Below are 15,625 nucleotides of genomic sequence, written 5' to 3'. Positions count from 1 at the left end.
AGATTGCTCAATGCTCATTGTGGTCGTTGCCCACTTTAACCATTGAATTCTAATATAGTTTAGAGGTTTTTATCACTCTTCAACCATTGGCGCAGGCATAGACCAGGGGTGGGCAATTATTTTCCTCCATGGGCCAAATGAGAAGTAGAAAATACGCTTGCAGGCCGAGTGAAAATTATTAGGTATATCCTCCCTTTTCTTTCTAAATTACATTGTTATTAAATGCTGCTCAGTGAATGTGTTGATGTTAGGTAATGAGAAAGTGACGATTAATTAGTGAATATCTATTTGCAGTCATGATTCGAAACAATGTTAAACATGATACATTTTAACTCTCTTGAAACCCCACTCCACGTTCTTCTATTAAGACTCTGAAACAGTGGTTCTCAAACTTTTTAAGCACGCCTGTCTTTATGATAGTGAAAAAAATTTCACACCCTGCTTATCATTATATCACAAGATAATAAAAAAGTGAAACCACAATGCTAGCAATCCCAACGGATAGTTTGATGCTTAATCTCGGCGACATGGTCGGCTAAAACTAAAAGGATGGTTTACTCCTGACTCTAGAGCAAAACAGCATACAAATATTTAGTGCTCTAAAGTCTAAACCTATGAATTTCAGTCTTCGGCTTTCTTCATTTCGCATGCCTGTAATCCTTTAGTGACGATAGATATGATGAGTCCTATAGTAATCGCGAGCACCGATTGACTTGTTTTACTAATTAGGGGTTTGGAAACGGAAAAGAGTGATTTCTTGTGACCGTAATTACTACTCATATACCTTGCCACATTGCCTTTATTTTGAATCTGGATTATACGCATGGGAGGTGAGTAGGTAGCGTAATCATGGCAGATTATTGAACAGGCTTCAAAGTAAACGAATTTTCTGTTAAATTGATAGTCATTCAAAAAGCAAGTTGTATGTTTTGAATTCCAAGCAACCTTTCGCGGGCCGCACTTTGCCCAGGTCTGTTATAGACAATATATACCATCACTTATACATAAGTTTACAGAAGTCATGTTTATTTAACGCTATATTAGTGCCTCGGTTCAATAGAAATGGTGACTTTCAAAACTGCCATCAAAATGCAATGACGTAATTATGCTTCGTACTTCACCTTCAAGAATCGATTGATTAGAGTCAAAATGTACAATGACTCGTGACTTGAATGCATGAATGCATCCCAACATTGCAAGACAATGCTAAAAGAACTGACATTTATTGAGTGTAACTTGTTCTTTCAACACATTGTTACCAACCAGATTGCAAAAAATTTGACCAGCCTACAGGCAACATGAAATAATGTAACCAAAATGTTAATTTTTTATCAAGCAACTGGGATGACTGATTCAGCATGCATCATGTCCATTCTGTTTGACATTTCCAAGTCTTCGTTCACATCACGTAGAACGACATTTGTCATGCTCATCTGCATGCGTGGGAGTCCCGAAGATTATGAGAGTTTGCTTAACATCCCGTTGCCTGAAGTAAGTTCCCAGTTCTGACACATTCATCCGTGGTGTAAAACGAGCCTGAACATTTCGTTGGCGATAAAAAAGTTTGCGGTTGCATCCTTTCGTAGTAGAAATGAGTGGGAGAAGGAGTGTGGGGGATCGTCGTCTGTCTGAAAGTAGAAATATTTATTTTAGTTAGGAAAGCAGATGTGCCATTCTGCACACATATCTGTGTTGCGAACATGGTGTTGCATAGGTAGCCTTCTAACATGACTACTCAACAGCTCAACTACTGAGTCCTGCTTCACAAACAGAATGGAAGTTTTGTAGGAAACCAAGAAAGAATCGATCAATGACAATGCAATTGAAAACGAGTGGAAATTAAGTACATATTATTATACCTTATTACACAGGAATTGGTATTAAATCCAACAGTTTTTAGGTACTCTCACCTTCAGCTGGCCCATTACCAGGATGAACACAGCTTCATTATTATCGACACCAATAACTGGATGTGCATCACTTGTGCTCACGACGTGTTGAATTGTTTTGAAGGGTAGCTCCTGGAAGAAGATTGAAAAGACAAACTAGAAAATGGATAGGAGCCTATGTTACATTATGGTCTTATTCCCATACTAACCAACTGGCAGTGCATGGTAAAGAACTGTAATGAATTTTTAGTCGAAATGTGCAAGTCAGACAAGACATAAATGAATATAACCTCAAACTCGGCCGAGGGTTGCTCTCTTACGACTCTTAGTTGTGTACCAACACTTACATTTACATAAATGGCTGTATAGATGCTCAAAACTTTTTCAATATCGAAATCCATCTCAGCATCGACAGTTACATTTGTTATAAAATATTTACCAGGTTCGACTGGTCACAAGACCTGGCAACACATTCAATTTGTGAGACATACTCTCGTTAATTTGTGACTTGTCTTCTGTCGTCTATACTTCTACACATACACTATAGTTGGTGATAATTAGGGCAAGTTTTTGTTGCAGTCAACTCCGTGGAAAGTTGCATTTATGGACAAGTTCCTTGAAATTTTTTGGGTATGAGATACTTGAATCGATCCGTATCCAAGGCACTGTATCAAAACTAAGTGTTGGGGACTTAAACAAAATCAATAGCCTGAAGAAATTGACCCAGTTAAAATATAAATTTCGGCGGTCTACCATGAATGTACGTCAAATCAGGACGACAGTGGAATAATCTAGCGATCTGTTTACAGATGGTGCTAAATATTCCCAGTAAAAAGTTGGATGCATAATAAATCACTAACTTGCAAAAATTTGCGTGAAAAATCGTAAAAGTCACAAAAAGTTGCATGAAAAAAATGGAGAAGGGTTGCAAAAAGTTGCAATGAAAGAATCCTACAAACAGCTTGAAACAATAAACATACAACTACATGACTTCTGAGTATTTGGGAAGCTGCCGGAAGTTGTAAAAAAAAGTTGCAAAAACTTGCGCTAGTGATAATTAGGGCCATTTAAAGTCATATTTTTTTCTATGCATCAGTAAGTCGTGAAATCAATTTTAACGCAAAAACCGCATCCATATGGGGTATATTTAGAAAGTTATAAAGTCATATTTTCCTGGTTAGGTCATATTTGAGTTATAAAGTCATATTGTTGTATACTTTAAATAAAAAGTGCCAATTGAAGCAATTACGCACTAAGAAGTAGGCAATTTCTGATTGAACGAAGGCAAACTGTAAGGTTAGCCTACATAACATTACAGTCTCAGACCTACGAGGTCACACATTGCATTATGAGGTCACACATTGCATTGTGTTGCTACACAATCTGTTTTACTTCTGTGCACTGAAGTGGGACGTCATTCGAAGTTCAGAGACTTCCACAAGTGAAAGAAATAGTCAACGCTTGGGAAGCTGAAGGAGTTATTGTAAAGAGCGTCAAAGATTCAGTGAACGATCCAAAGTTGACGAGTCAGTTAACAGAAATATGCCTCCACTACAACAATATTTCCAGCTTGATACTGAAAATGGAAAGTTGTACGTACACTATCAAAGAGGCTCATGCTGATCTAAATGCCCTCGATTTCGGAAAAGATCCACTTGAGCTCAAAAATTACTTTAGGAACCGATTGGACAAAAACGATGTGAAACAAATTATGGAGCTACAAAGACAAGACATTTCACCAGCGCTGTATGCAAAACTGCAGAAGTGTCAACCAACATCAGCGTCTGTGGAGCGCTTATTTCCTTACTAAAGTCATTTTTACGTCCAAATCGTAACTTTAAAGACTCCAACATTCCACACTACACGAAACTGTACTACAAAAGTGGTTGAACTAAAAATCGATGTGTATTACTTTTATGTTGTTCATGTTTTACTCGTCAGTTCCATGAGTGACGTTGGTTACATGAAAAAATACACGATTTTCGCATAAAGTCATATTTTCCCAAAAATAAAGTAATATAATTGATTTTTTGAGGTCATATAAAAATGGCCCTAGTGATAATGCATTGTAACATATGTAAAATGGCTGTATATACGTTTGAACTTGTGACACAAATAAAGATCGCAAAACCAATTGCAAAAAATAGGACTTACAACAATCTTCTTCATGATTGCTTCAACCCCCTGCAACTGTGCTCCCTCGAAAGTCATCAATGAATCCCCACGCTGTTAATGATTAAATTCTCATTGCACAGAATACATTACTACAATTACCCTAGCACAGGGGTTCTCAACCACAAGGATGTTGTGAAATGGGCCACAGAGATATTGGACAATTTGTAGATTTTGCGAAAGTTTAGTTATATATATTTGTTATGTTATTCGCTTAAAAACATATAATCATATCATTGAATTGTACGTAGGTAGGCTACATCAAGCTTTTCAGTCAACTCAGATGAGACATAGCGACACGTATGGACTCACATGTACAAGTCGAAAATGGGAGGGGGCAGCGAGTTAAGCGATGTCTTTTGTCCCCCTTCTATGCCAATGATGCCAACCTACAGCCAACAGCAACGAAGATAATTTTGAATATGTAATAACAGGAAGTTGATGCTGAAGTAATCAAGTATTCCTTCAGCGTCATATCGCAGTATGCCTTTAAAAAGGGTGTGCATCAAACTCGGACTTGAGTGCATTTGATGTAGATTTACAGTTCTTTGGCATGTGATTATAGGCATAAACTCAATTTATTATCAATTATCATCTTCCTGTGGAAGTAAACAGCACCACAGCAACAAATGGTAATGGATTGAGGATTTAGGGCATAAATCTTGTAGAGTCTGTCTGAAAATGTCCGGTCTTGAAAACATTGTACACTAAACTACATAATGTATGAGTCAAAGGAATTGTTTGCATCGTTGGATTGAATATTCTTACTTCGCAACTTCAGTAGGCACAGCTTGCATAATAAAAATTCTGCATCCACTTCCCTGTAGTGCACCATAACCCATCAACCGAAATCACGTCAAGAATTGTTTGAAGCTGGCCTAGAATCGTTTCGCTACCAGTTTCCCCACGATAGTGGAACTAAAACCCCAATCATACAAACCGAGTTCGTGGATGAGGGGATTAGATCATTGTTTCGCGACGATCATGGAACAGTGGATGGTCATAATGTAGGCTACACAAGAGTTATACAGGCTACCAGGGCCGTAACTACCGCACACTAAAACCCTACAATTGGGGGGAGCTCGAAGGACGCCCAAAATTATTTTGTTGGTCGACATGAAAATTTCCTTCGCGAGTTCATGTCGCAAGAGTTCTAGATTTTAACACAAGAAAAATGTGCATATTTCAAAGAAATAAGGCATAACAGCGTCGGCGATTACCACGCATTTAGCAGGACTATGACTCTAGGCTGAAAGGTGGGCCACAGAACATCATCAAACTGCAAAATGGGGCACGACCAAAAGGAGGTTGAAAACCCCTGCCTTGCCGGAAGGGTCTTGGTAAAGTTTATGACGTAGGCCTATGTGTCATCAGCATGACAAAGAATCAGGGACTACAATGGGGAAATGCCCGGATGTTGTTACTCCGGTATACAAGTATGATAGTAGAATCATATTAAACTACAGATAAGGCCGGACAAGGCAATTCAAGCCTTTGATGAGATGAATATACAGCAAAAAAAAAGTCAAAGCCAAAAACATGGTGGTACTAACCAATTAATACATCAAACAAACATCCTAAAATAGATCTGAAACACTCACATATAACGCGGCAAGGTTACTTCTGTCAGGCGAATCATAAACAGCATAGAAATGCTTCAAAAATTGCTCTTTGACCTGGTCGAAAGCCATTGCAGGAACCTAGTTCAAGAACCTGGTAACTGCATATCAAGAATAATATTAATCATCATTTCAGGTTATTTTGGGGAGGCAGGCACTCAACTGGAAAAAGTGAATGTTTTTAAAAATATATTCCAGTGGCCTATAAAAGAGAGATATCATGACTCAGCTTAAAATCTTTTGTGAACATGACTGTATATAAAATAAGACAGGGATTGGCAAACTCTGACACTGACACGCATGCCACAAAAATGAATATCAAAAATTACAAATCATAAAAGTTGACGAAATGATAATCACAGTAGGCCTACTACTACTACAGCGTGTTATCTTACAGTTGCCCCGGAGATATCGGGACACGTTAAGGAAAAAACTAGGCAAATGTTATACGACTATAAACAATGAACACACAATGGCCTATCCAATATGATATACATTACTAGAACAATGTGCTACACACCACCCACACCGAAGTTGATGGCAACATCACGCTTAATTTTCTGTTGAATAACATTTATGCAAGAGACCCCCTGGCCCCTGCCCCCTCTATTACTCATCACACCAATGTATTACCAAAAATAACCACCGTTTCCAGTCTGGCACACCACTACTCACACTACATATAGTGAATCATTGCAGTCCAATTCCAGCAAATTCAAGGCCATATTATTCTCCTTGTAACACCATAAAATTATCATAAGTCATACCAAATGAAGTTTTGATGCTATTGCACAGACAGGCATCGAAGTGGACATAAATTCAAAGGTTACAAAAACACTATTTTACCTTGGTAGCCTATACGCTGCGCGACATACAAGGTAATTAGCAATCGTACATTGGTAAATCTAAACAAATGTTGCGTATTATATGAGAGTGCAGATAGCAAAGTTATTTCAAAAAGCAAAAACATCTGGCTCTACTTTCGTGATTTCAGAACCTTGTACCTGCCCCTTAGTTCAAAATATACCGTCATAGAAAAATTCATTATAAGGAAATTTATGTAATCAGAACTGAAACAAATTGGGTTTCATTTCCACACCACTCAAGAGGTTGAGTCTATACACAACATACAACAGAAGGAAGGAAGAGCGGGCTGAGGGAGCGGCGAGGGAGGAGGTGAACCTTTCTTCGATTTGATCAATGAAGCGTGTCGTCGGCAGTGGTCGCTGGAGATGTCCTCGCCGATGGCATTCTTGAAAACTCTCTAGTGTTCGGTAGGTTAGTAATCTATAATGATAGTGTTCTGTTCTATGCTATAATTCAGCGCAGAGATGAGCAATGGACTGAAATTAGATAGGACCGGATACGGACTGTGTGGTGTGCTAGATCTGGATCGTACCGGACTGTGATTATTCCTTAAAACAGGGGCGGGCAACTTCTCCAGTCGGCGGGCCGGATACAGGAAAAATAAGTACTTGGCGGGCCGGATTGCTGAATCGATACATTATTCGCCCATTTATCCACATATACAAGGTGTAAATCGTATTTAATGAATGTATTTTAACGACAGCAATGTCACTTCAAAGCCATTTCTCGTCGATAATGACGAAGACAATGTGGATTTGAGAACAGCATTGTCATACAGGCGCCACCATCTGCTTCACCATATCTGTCCGCGGGCCGGACAAAATCCCCTCGCGGCCGTATGTTGCCCGCCCCTGCTTTAAAATGTTGACCCCGAATATTTCAAGGACTTTTTTTTACCTCGGAATCAAAATCGTACGACACACGCGCGTCTACGTTCAGTTCAGTTCGGTTTATATTGCAATTTTTCTGGGGAGAACTTCTGGGAAGAAGCTCCCTTCACAAGGATTTCGGTTGATCGCCCTATGGGGTGCCCAGAACCAGTGCAAAAAAAAAATTTTGTTGACCAATTTCCGCCATTGAAAATTTTTCGCGCCCACCGCGGAAATAGGGACATCGATTCAAGTCTGTGGGTGAAAGATAGCCATAACAGTTAATTGTGTTAATAATCCAATAAGGTAGGGTTACTATATTTTGGAAATCTGGAAAGAGGACACTTTTTCAGAATTTTCAGACTGGCAAATCCGGTGGAGAATTCGGAAAAAATGGTAAATTTTTCTCACTTCGTGGTCGGTTGACTAAAAAAATAAGGTCTACTTTTTCGCTCGCTCGCTCACTTCGGTGCTGACTTACGGCATCTTAGTCGAATTTGGCTATAAATATGAACAAAATTACCAAAAAGGAGGACATAATCTCAGAAAAATAGGACAAAAGGGCGTCCTCCGAGGACACTTTCAAAAAAGTCAAAAAAGAGGAGAAATCCTCATAAAATAGGACGTATCGTATCCCTGAATAAGGGCCCAAGACAATAATTTTATACTACATGTTTTCATATCTTTAAAAGCGGGTGACTTTTACCTCATCAAATTTTTGGCCCTTCCCAATATTTTTTTCTGGCTACGCCCTTCATATGAATACTAGTCCGTCCTGAAGATTACCAGACCACGACCTGACATGTCGATCTCGCCTTCCGCAACATGCCACCTCATTTTTGGTGATTTAGTTTTTATATTTTCTTATTTTACTTTTCATTCGGTGTGCATGCCTCTTCTTTGCATCGCCTAGAGACCAAGGGGGATGTCTGATTTCAAAGACTTAATAAGTCGTTTCGAGACCTTCCTATCTTTTCATTGTACCGCAATTTTTGCGTTGTATTGCACTGATAAAAATTGCTAATAAAACCGAACGAACCTAAGATGTAATAATCGTCAAATAATATATTTTCATCCCCGCTCAAGATGTAGGCTACAATGCGATACAAGAAGAGAAAATACGATGTAGGCCCTGATAAACAGGTAGGAAAATGTCGAATCGACCGTAGGTGCGGTTAATGATATATCATTGGTGCGGTCCTGCGATATATAACATGAACGTCTACCGCGGCTTAATGGTGTAATAATGTAATATTGCCCGACATAACAGTTTTCGGTCGTGATCTTTTAGTAGTCTTATTTTGATGCGCTTCCTATGGCTATTTCATTTTCTTCCATGTATAAGTTCTTCAGGGTCTTTCCCTGGACACGTTTTTGTATGACTTAAAAATGGCGACGCATGTGAGTGCTAGTCAAGCGAAGTTGATTTACACATAAATTACGTTCAGGATATTTTCGCATTTTGAAATGTTTCCGAATATTTAGAAAAAAAACGTTGGTTTTAAGTTCACAACAGTTTGACTGGACAGTGGACAGTTTGAAGTTGCGAAGATCGAGAAGCATTGTTATCTGTAGGCCCACATAAATGTTTTGTGTTTTTCCTGTCCTGTGATCAGGGAGAGTCTATGTCCCTGACTGAGAGGCGTAGGCCCATACACTTTCTTCACTCTGAATATCGAACCTTATTCAATTTTGTAGTTTTCTAGCTTTTAAAAAGTCCGCCGTGTAGGCCTACGCTTGAAGTCAAGATCACAACCCAGCCATAAAGTCAAAATGCTTATAGAAACCATTCAATGCATTTTCAGGTGGAGAAATTTATTCAAAGTTTAAAAAATATATATACAAAAACCCCGCATCCATGGCGACTTCCATCGTGAACCATTCATTCTCATCATACTTCGTCCTTCTCCGCTGACTAAATCCCAGCAGCATATTATTTCTCCCGTCTAAAAGGGGAATTGACGTTAGTAATAAAATCGTGCAATTTACAAAATGTCTTCTTCGATCATCGTGTGCTTTCAAATCTTCAATGACTCGGTTTGAAGCTATATTCACATTTTTCCTTCGGCTCTTTAGTGAAAACAGTATAATAATATAATATGATGTAGTATAATAATAAAAATATATAATTGTAATAATATGCTTATCATGAAGATAAACGGGTGGTGTGATAGCCGCAGTCACTTACATAGGATATAGCTTGGACCTGCGTAACGCCCGTTTCGGGTTGGGGGTTGCATGTCATTATATTGTGATTCTTTTTTAGACTCGGATATGAAAATTGACTTAATCCCTGTAAGTTGTGTAAATAAATGAAACTTGACTTGTCAGCATCATACTTCTACAGGTTAATCCTGAAAACAATAGGTGATAATCGCGTTTATCAGCGTGATAATGTTGTTTCCGAATTTCAATGAGAAGGATGTTGTATATAGTAAACTCTGTGTACATGTCCAAGTCGCGCGAAACGCAAATTATTTTCAAATGTAATTATTGAATTTGTTCAATAATAATGTTAGTTGCGTATATTGTAGGTCGCCTCTGTATGCTGCTGGTTCATTTGATTATTTGGCTCTTGGACGTGTCAATATTTCAGTGAACATGCTTCTATCATTTTGTGCAAGGTTTCATCGCCAACGATCTTTCTGCGAGTGCAGACGCGAAGTCGCATGTTGGACGAAACGTTTTCTCGTAATTGCTAGTATAGTTCGATTCAATTCCTTAAATTGGGCGTATCTTTAATTTTCAGGAGTAGCACTAATACTAAAAGCAAGAAATCGAGTGCCAATAAATCTGGAGAAGAAATAAATCGGCCACAAAAAATCCATAATAATAATAATAATAATCAATGATCGTCAGATTATATTTTCATCTGCCCAAGACACACACACAATGTACAATGCGATATACAAGACACACAATGGGACTCTATACTTTTTGGTCAGATACGAAGTTCTACGAAAAGGTGGATGGCCCCTGGCTACGTCAATTCGCCGGAACTGATATTTTAGTCATCGACATCCCAAAGTTCGCGTTTAGGCTAATCAAATTTTCGATTGGTCTTGCAAGTTCACAATACATTTCCTGGAAATTATTTTTTTTTATCATACCTAATTTCGAGAATAACATCGCGGGCCACATTCCGACCGCGGGCCACGGGTTGGCCGCCTCTATTTTAAACATAGGCTACATCTAGGTAAAAATCCGCCAAAAGAGACGTACAATTGTACCGAACTAGTTTCATAATTAACAGTTCTACCATAAAAATCTAAAAACCTTGTGAACCCGGTGTATCTTCGGATACAACCCTAAAGCCAGTTTCCCCACTAAAAATTTCAAAATTCGCCCTCGTGCGGGAAGTCCCCCCACTGTCTTGAGTAATCTAAACACTTTGAACTATATAGTACATAAACAATTGCTTTATAGCGAATTTTTTTCTATATATACTATAAATTCAATTGTATCTCTTACGTGCATGGATTTTTGCATATGCGTGAGATGAACGCTTGTATCAGTTCGCTTGAGATACCATCGAAGCCCGTGGTGCTGACGATTGTCTTTTCCGGGTCGTCGGTAACGTCTAGTAAATCTTCCTTTGTGAGACTACCTTCTCTATTGGATATTCCAAGCACAACAATCTGCAGATAAATGCGTGCAGAGCGCGAGTAATTATGCTATACTTCGCAACACTGCCACGCTTTCTTACATCGGCTCCCGTATCTCGAAGTTTTGAAGACGGCACTTTCAAATCGTCGCGAGACCGCCCGTCGGTTATCAGTAGGACCATGTCGTCTACATCGGGCCGATTCCCTTCGCGCGTTATCATATGGTTTACTACGTAGTTGATAGCGTTTCCAGTATTTGTACCTGTATTAGATTTAGGATAAATTTCGACAGAATCCATCATACCATTCGCGTATAAATACATAGTTCTGCTATAGCCAGCACCGTAACTGCCGCACCCCAATTCAAGTAGCCATTTATCTTTATTATTGGGTATTGGGCCCTTACCGCGCCACGACCTATCAAGACATACAATCAAGTTTTAGGCCATATAACATGCGACTCCAAGAAAAGTGCCAGAACGATCGGCAGCGAGAAAACCTTGGCCGAAAAGGTCTATGCCCTTATGCTGACCGAAGACTTCGTTATATATACAAAATACATATAGGTTTAATTGCGCATAGGCCCCTAAATGACTGGCGCCGTTCATGGACTACATGCAGTATCAGAGCACCATTTTGGGTCCTCGTAAAATCGGATACCTCCCTTCTCACCTTGTCCATTGTATGGCATGTTGAATATCGCGTTTAGCGTCGCTTCTTTCGTCGAGTATTGACCGATTCTAATTTCGTTTTCCTCGTCCACCTCCCGATTGTATCTGAAAAAATCGTCGACAGTATACGTGTTATCCAATAAGAAAAGTTCGGTCGGTGCAATGCGCCGGACCCGGTGATGGTCAAAGAAGTGAGCCTTCCTAATCAAGTCGAAGTGAAATTAACACCATAAGTCGATACTGGATTACAAGCAAAAGTAGCCATTTCCAAGTCAAAAACTAGCTCAAGTGGAATTAGAAAATGAAAGGTCTGAGAAGTGCTCAGATAAATAGGCCTATAGTTTCAAAAAGTATACTTGGTCGAGTGATGGCATGCTTTCAGCAGTTATCAGAGTTGGCTATTACTCTCGGAATTGCAATACGTATCTTCGTGACCAACGCAAAACTACTAATGAGCATGACTAATACCGGGATATTCCGCGTGATTTTCTCGACAATTTAACTCATAAAAGTAGTGACAATTATTATTATTAATATGATTAATTGTGAAAATAGGACATTGCGGCGCTTATCACCTTATCGGTCTGGTGCGTCACGATAAAAATTTCGTATTACATGTCGCAAATCGTGTACCTAAAAAGAAAATTGCCTAAATCAACACATTGCTGGCCAGGGCGAACTCAACGAGAGGCGATAGAAGTTCTGGACGTACAAGAAAGTTATCTGTGGTGAACTCAACTTTCAAGTTCAAGCAGAAATCAATCAATTATCCAGTGATTCCCAACCGCGGCTCTCAGAGCCGCATGCGGCTTCAAGATATAGCCTTCTTGCGGCTCTGATTGGCCTTTAAATATGCCACAAAATATAATCGATGACAGTTGTTGTTTGTCTCTATGGATAGCTATAGTCAATTTCTCATGAGGGATATTAGTTATATGTCTAAAGCCGTCCAAGGCCGCTTCTGAAAACCGGGAAAAGGAATTCTTGCAGATTGAAGTCACGCGCATGGATGAATTGAATACCCGTCAGACAAAGATATGTCTTGAGTTCTGCTGGTCATAGATTTTTATATATCGTCTCTGTGAAGAATAAATTTTGACACAATTTTACTTACATCAAAATCAATAAAGTATAAATTGCAAAAGTCCAATATTACTCAGCGAAAAATCCAAACTTGTGCACAAAAGTGCCAAAATGTGTGAAGAGCTATCACATGACGACAAAACAGTATGTTGTAGTAATGATATGCATTTTCAGATTATTTTAATGTATAACACTCGTCAATCTGCGTCTATCAATGCTAAAATAACCGATATAGAATCTATAGAAGTCTATGTGCAATTGTGCAAATGTGCTTGCTTTTGAATTAGCTGGATGACGAGATCCAGAGGTAGGTAGGCTAGCTACCTATAAATTTTCGATATAAGTAGCCTACTCGTGTGTTTACATGCGGCTCCATACGTACTCTGAAGTTTGAAATGCGACTCCGACATCAAAAATGGTTGGGAACGACTGACACTATAGTCTAATAACATAACCACTTGAGTAGCCTCGGTGATGCAAGTGGGCAAAGGCTACCTAAGTACTCCAAAAAGTAGAAGTACTTCGTTGCTTACCACCACTTCCCTTACCTTATTAATCCTATCAGCAAGTCTTCGGGCGATATATTGAAGTTTTCCAAGATATCAGAGACGAACTGCAAGGTTTTGTTCCAATTTTCTTGCCCCACAGAACTGCTCGAATCGAGAACGACGAAAAGATCCACCTTCGCAAACGGCGGGCATCGTCCTTTAAACGCATACAAAGACTTCGCGTCAGGATCTTTTGCTAGTGTATGGTAACGGCCAGTGACGTGCGGTGAGGTTCATGGTTGGTGTCATGGTGGGGCACTGACCTCTTTAGAGTCAGATTTACAACCATAATTGCATTGTACATGGTTAAGCTTGAAACCACATTGGAGTATTTGGTTGTAATAAGTTCAATAATGCCGTTCCGATGCGATATTGATGTCAAGGAAGAAGAGAAATATACAATAACAATTATGAAAGACCACACAAGATCATGGTCCTGAAGGCCTAATATGGAAAACAAAAAGACAACTCGATATTGCAAACGAATACGCGACTAAAAGCCGAATAATTGCGATAACCAACAGCGTATCGAAAGATGTAACAAAAGAGCTACGCCAACTATCGAACATCACGCAATAGGAATAAAAGCGGCGCTCAAAACGGTCACTTGATATTCGATACCTACAATACTTATTCTCGTCTATATATGCCTTGTCAATCAATGCACATATATATATATGTATATGTATGTTTTGGACCAGGGGTTCTCAACCTGGGGGGCGCGCCCCCCTTGGGGGGCGCGGGAGGCTCTCAGGGGGGGGCGCGAAAAATTGACGAAGTCAGTATAGGGGGGGCGCGAGAAATTGACAAAGTCAGTATAAATTGTACGTGTCTGAACATGTGTTTCACATCCATTATGAGAAGACGATTAATGAAGATGAAATTTATTCCATATTCTAGAAAGCTTGCAAAATACAAACTCTAGCAATAGCGCTCAACTGAGTATAGTCTGATTTCAACTTCATTTGAGCAAATTTTTGAAATTCTTGGGATATATAGAGAGCAATTCCCACTTGTAAGTCATTCATTGCTTCATAGCTTTGACAGTAGCCCAAAGCTTGTCGCGCTGGGCAGCTCTTGTTAGTAGCTTGCGAACTGCACTTTCTAAGACAGACTTAGATGCAACATAGGTTGCCCGGTTTCGCCCTCAATTAGGCTATAAATCAACACAATTAATTCATTTCGAAAACTGATCAAATTTAGCCTGGCAGGACAGAACGACGCCTTGCTCTCTGTACTCACTACCAGCATCAGGATTAGTCTCAGGGTGACCTACATTGAAATTAACTAATGGATGTCTTGTTCAATTTTTTTGTTATTTTCAAACAAGTTTGAAGAAATTTGTCAGCAATGTAAAAGACTCAACAACTGGAATGCAGATTCAAAATTGGCGTAAGATATACCTTATGTATACTATTAGATCAGGGGTGGGCAGCCTGCAGCCGTAGAAGGGAATTTGAGCGGCCGTCGACGCCTAATTCAATTAGTATGTGTTGGCGGCCGTAGACATGCAAATTGCAATTACGAATTCACTCCCGCATTTTCGAGAGATTTTAATTAATCTTGAAATTTTCTTCGTTCTCCGCGCAATTCAACCAGACTTCATTTTTCGATTTTAATGCAGTAGCGCCCTTCTTAATCTGAGCCGGAATGGGAATTGGCAAGAAGTAGCAATTCGTTCGCGGCCCTGAAAAATTTTCGCGCTAGGCGCGACAATATGCACCTCCCGGCAACTATTCATAACATTGCCACTCGCGATTTCGGTGCGTACAATAGGCCATTGTGAAAAGTAGAATAGTCCGGAGTTCACCGGGAATGGATATGGACAGTTTACCGTAGGAATTTTGCGTCCAGATCGTTCATTGCGGCTATGCCCGGGAATGCGGCCTTACGCTACATAAGCAATCGAAATACGGTCATGATTATCAAAAACGTTGCCCACCTCTGTATTAGATGATGTGCTCTTTTTGACATGACGATAAATGCAAGGGGGGTCAGGGGGGGCGCGAGTTTTTTGACCATCTCCAAGGGGGGCGCGTGTCAAAAAAGGTTGAGAACCACTGTTTTGGACCATTTATATAAAAAAGAATGGCATCTAAGATCTTAAGATAAGCCATCATACATACCTATAGGCACGCACTCTCTTTTGATTTTTGATATCGATTTCCTATGCACTTGAATAAAATCACAAAATAAAAAAACTGGAAATAAACGAAAGAGTAACTTAACCTAAGCGTGTACTTGGCAAAACACGCAACGAATAATTAATACAACAACTTCTGTAAGTCATGCATGACGACAC

General features: G+C 39.5%; 2 protein-coding genes across 3 annotated transcripts in view; both read right to left on the bottom strand.

Moving 5' to 3' along the window:
* Positions 1-1,207: 1,207 nt before the first annotated feature.
* LOC145443779 (uncharacterized) lies at positions 1,208-15,597 on the bottom strand. The gene is made up of 5 exons (XM_080321734.1): positions 15,588-15,597; positions 5,663-5,783; positions 4,044-4,115; positions 1,911-2,021; positions 1,208-1,628 (listed from the first exon to the last, which is right to left on the bottom strand). Exons 2-5 carry the CDS (start codon positions 5,750-5,752, stop codon positions 1,515-1,517), a joined length of 387 nt encoding a protein of 128 aa, XP_080177860.1. The 5' UTR covers positions 5,753-5,783; positions 15,588-15,597; the 3' UTR covers positions 1,208-1,514.
* The window catches only part of LOC145443775 (E-selectin-like), a 41,053-nt gene continuing 34,642 nt past the window's right edge, over positions 9,215-15,625 (bottom strand). The window contains exons 13-17 of one of the 2 annotated variants that reach the window (XM_080321731.1): positions 13,324-13,480; positions 11,694-11,797; positions 11,123-11,283; positions 10,888-11,054; positions 9,215-9,362 (exon numbers count right to left, since the gene is read on the bottom strand). In XM_080321731.1, the coding sequence (XP_080177857.1) occupies positions 9,350-9,362; positions 10,888-11,054; positions 11,123-11,283; positions 11,694-11,797; positions 13,324-13,480 (602 nt within the window). In that variant the 3' untranslated portion in view covers positions 9,215-9,349. Of the gene's footprint in view, positions 9,487-10,887; positions 11,055-11,122; positions 11,284-11,693; positions 11,798-13,323; positions 13,481-15,625 lie in introns of both variants that reach the window. The other variant, XM_080321730.1, reaches the window with a different exon arrangement.

Source organism: Botryllus schlosseri, chromosome 7 (assembly GCF_051294905.1).
Source record: "Botryllus schlosseri isolate E-star chromosome 7, Bs_hap1, whole genome shotgun sequence".
In the NCBI taxonomy this organism is placed as follows: domain Eukaryota; kingdom Metazoa; phylum Chordata; class Ascidiacea; order Stolidobranchia; family Styelidae; genus Botryllus; species Botryllus schlosseri.
This window is presented reverse-complemented; position numbering and strand designations above follow the sequence as displayed.

Excerpts from the sequence above, each read along its gene's own strand:
- LOC145443779 (XM_080321734.1), bottom strand. The coding sequence starts at position 5,752 with ATGGCTTTCGACCAGGTCAAAGAGCAATTTTTGAAGCATTTCTATGCT. Across the intron at positions 2,022-4,043 it reads CAATCATGAAGAAGATTGTT|GAGCTACCCTTCAAAACAAT; the intron begins GTAAGTCCTATT and ends ATCTTCTTCCAG. Across the intron at positions 1,629-1,910 it reads TGGTAATGGGCCAGCTGAAG|ACAGACGACGATCCCCCACA; the intron begins GTGAGAGTACCT and ends TTCTACTTTCAG.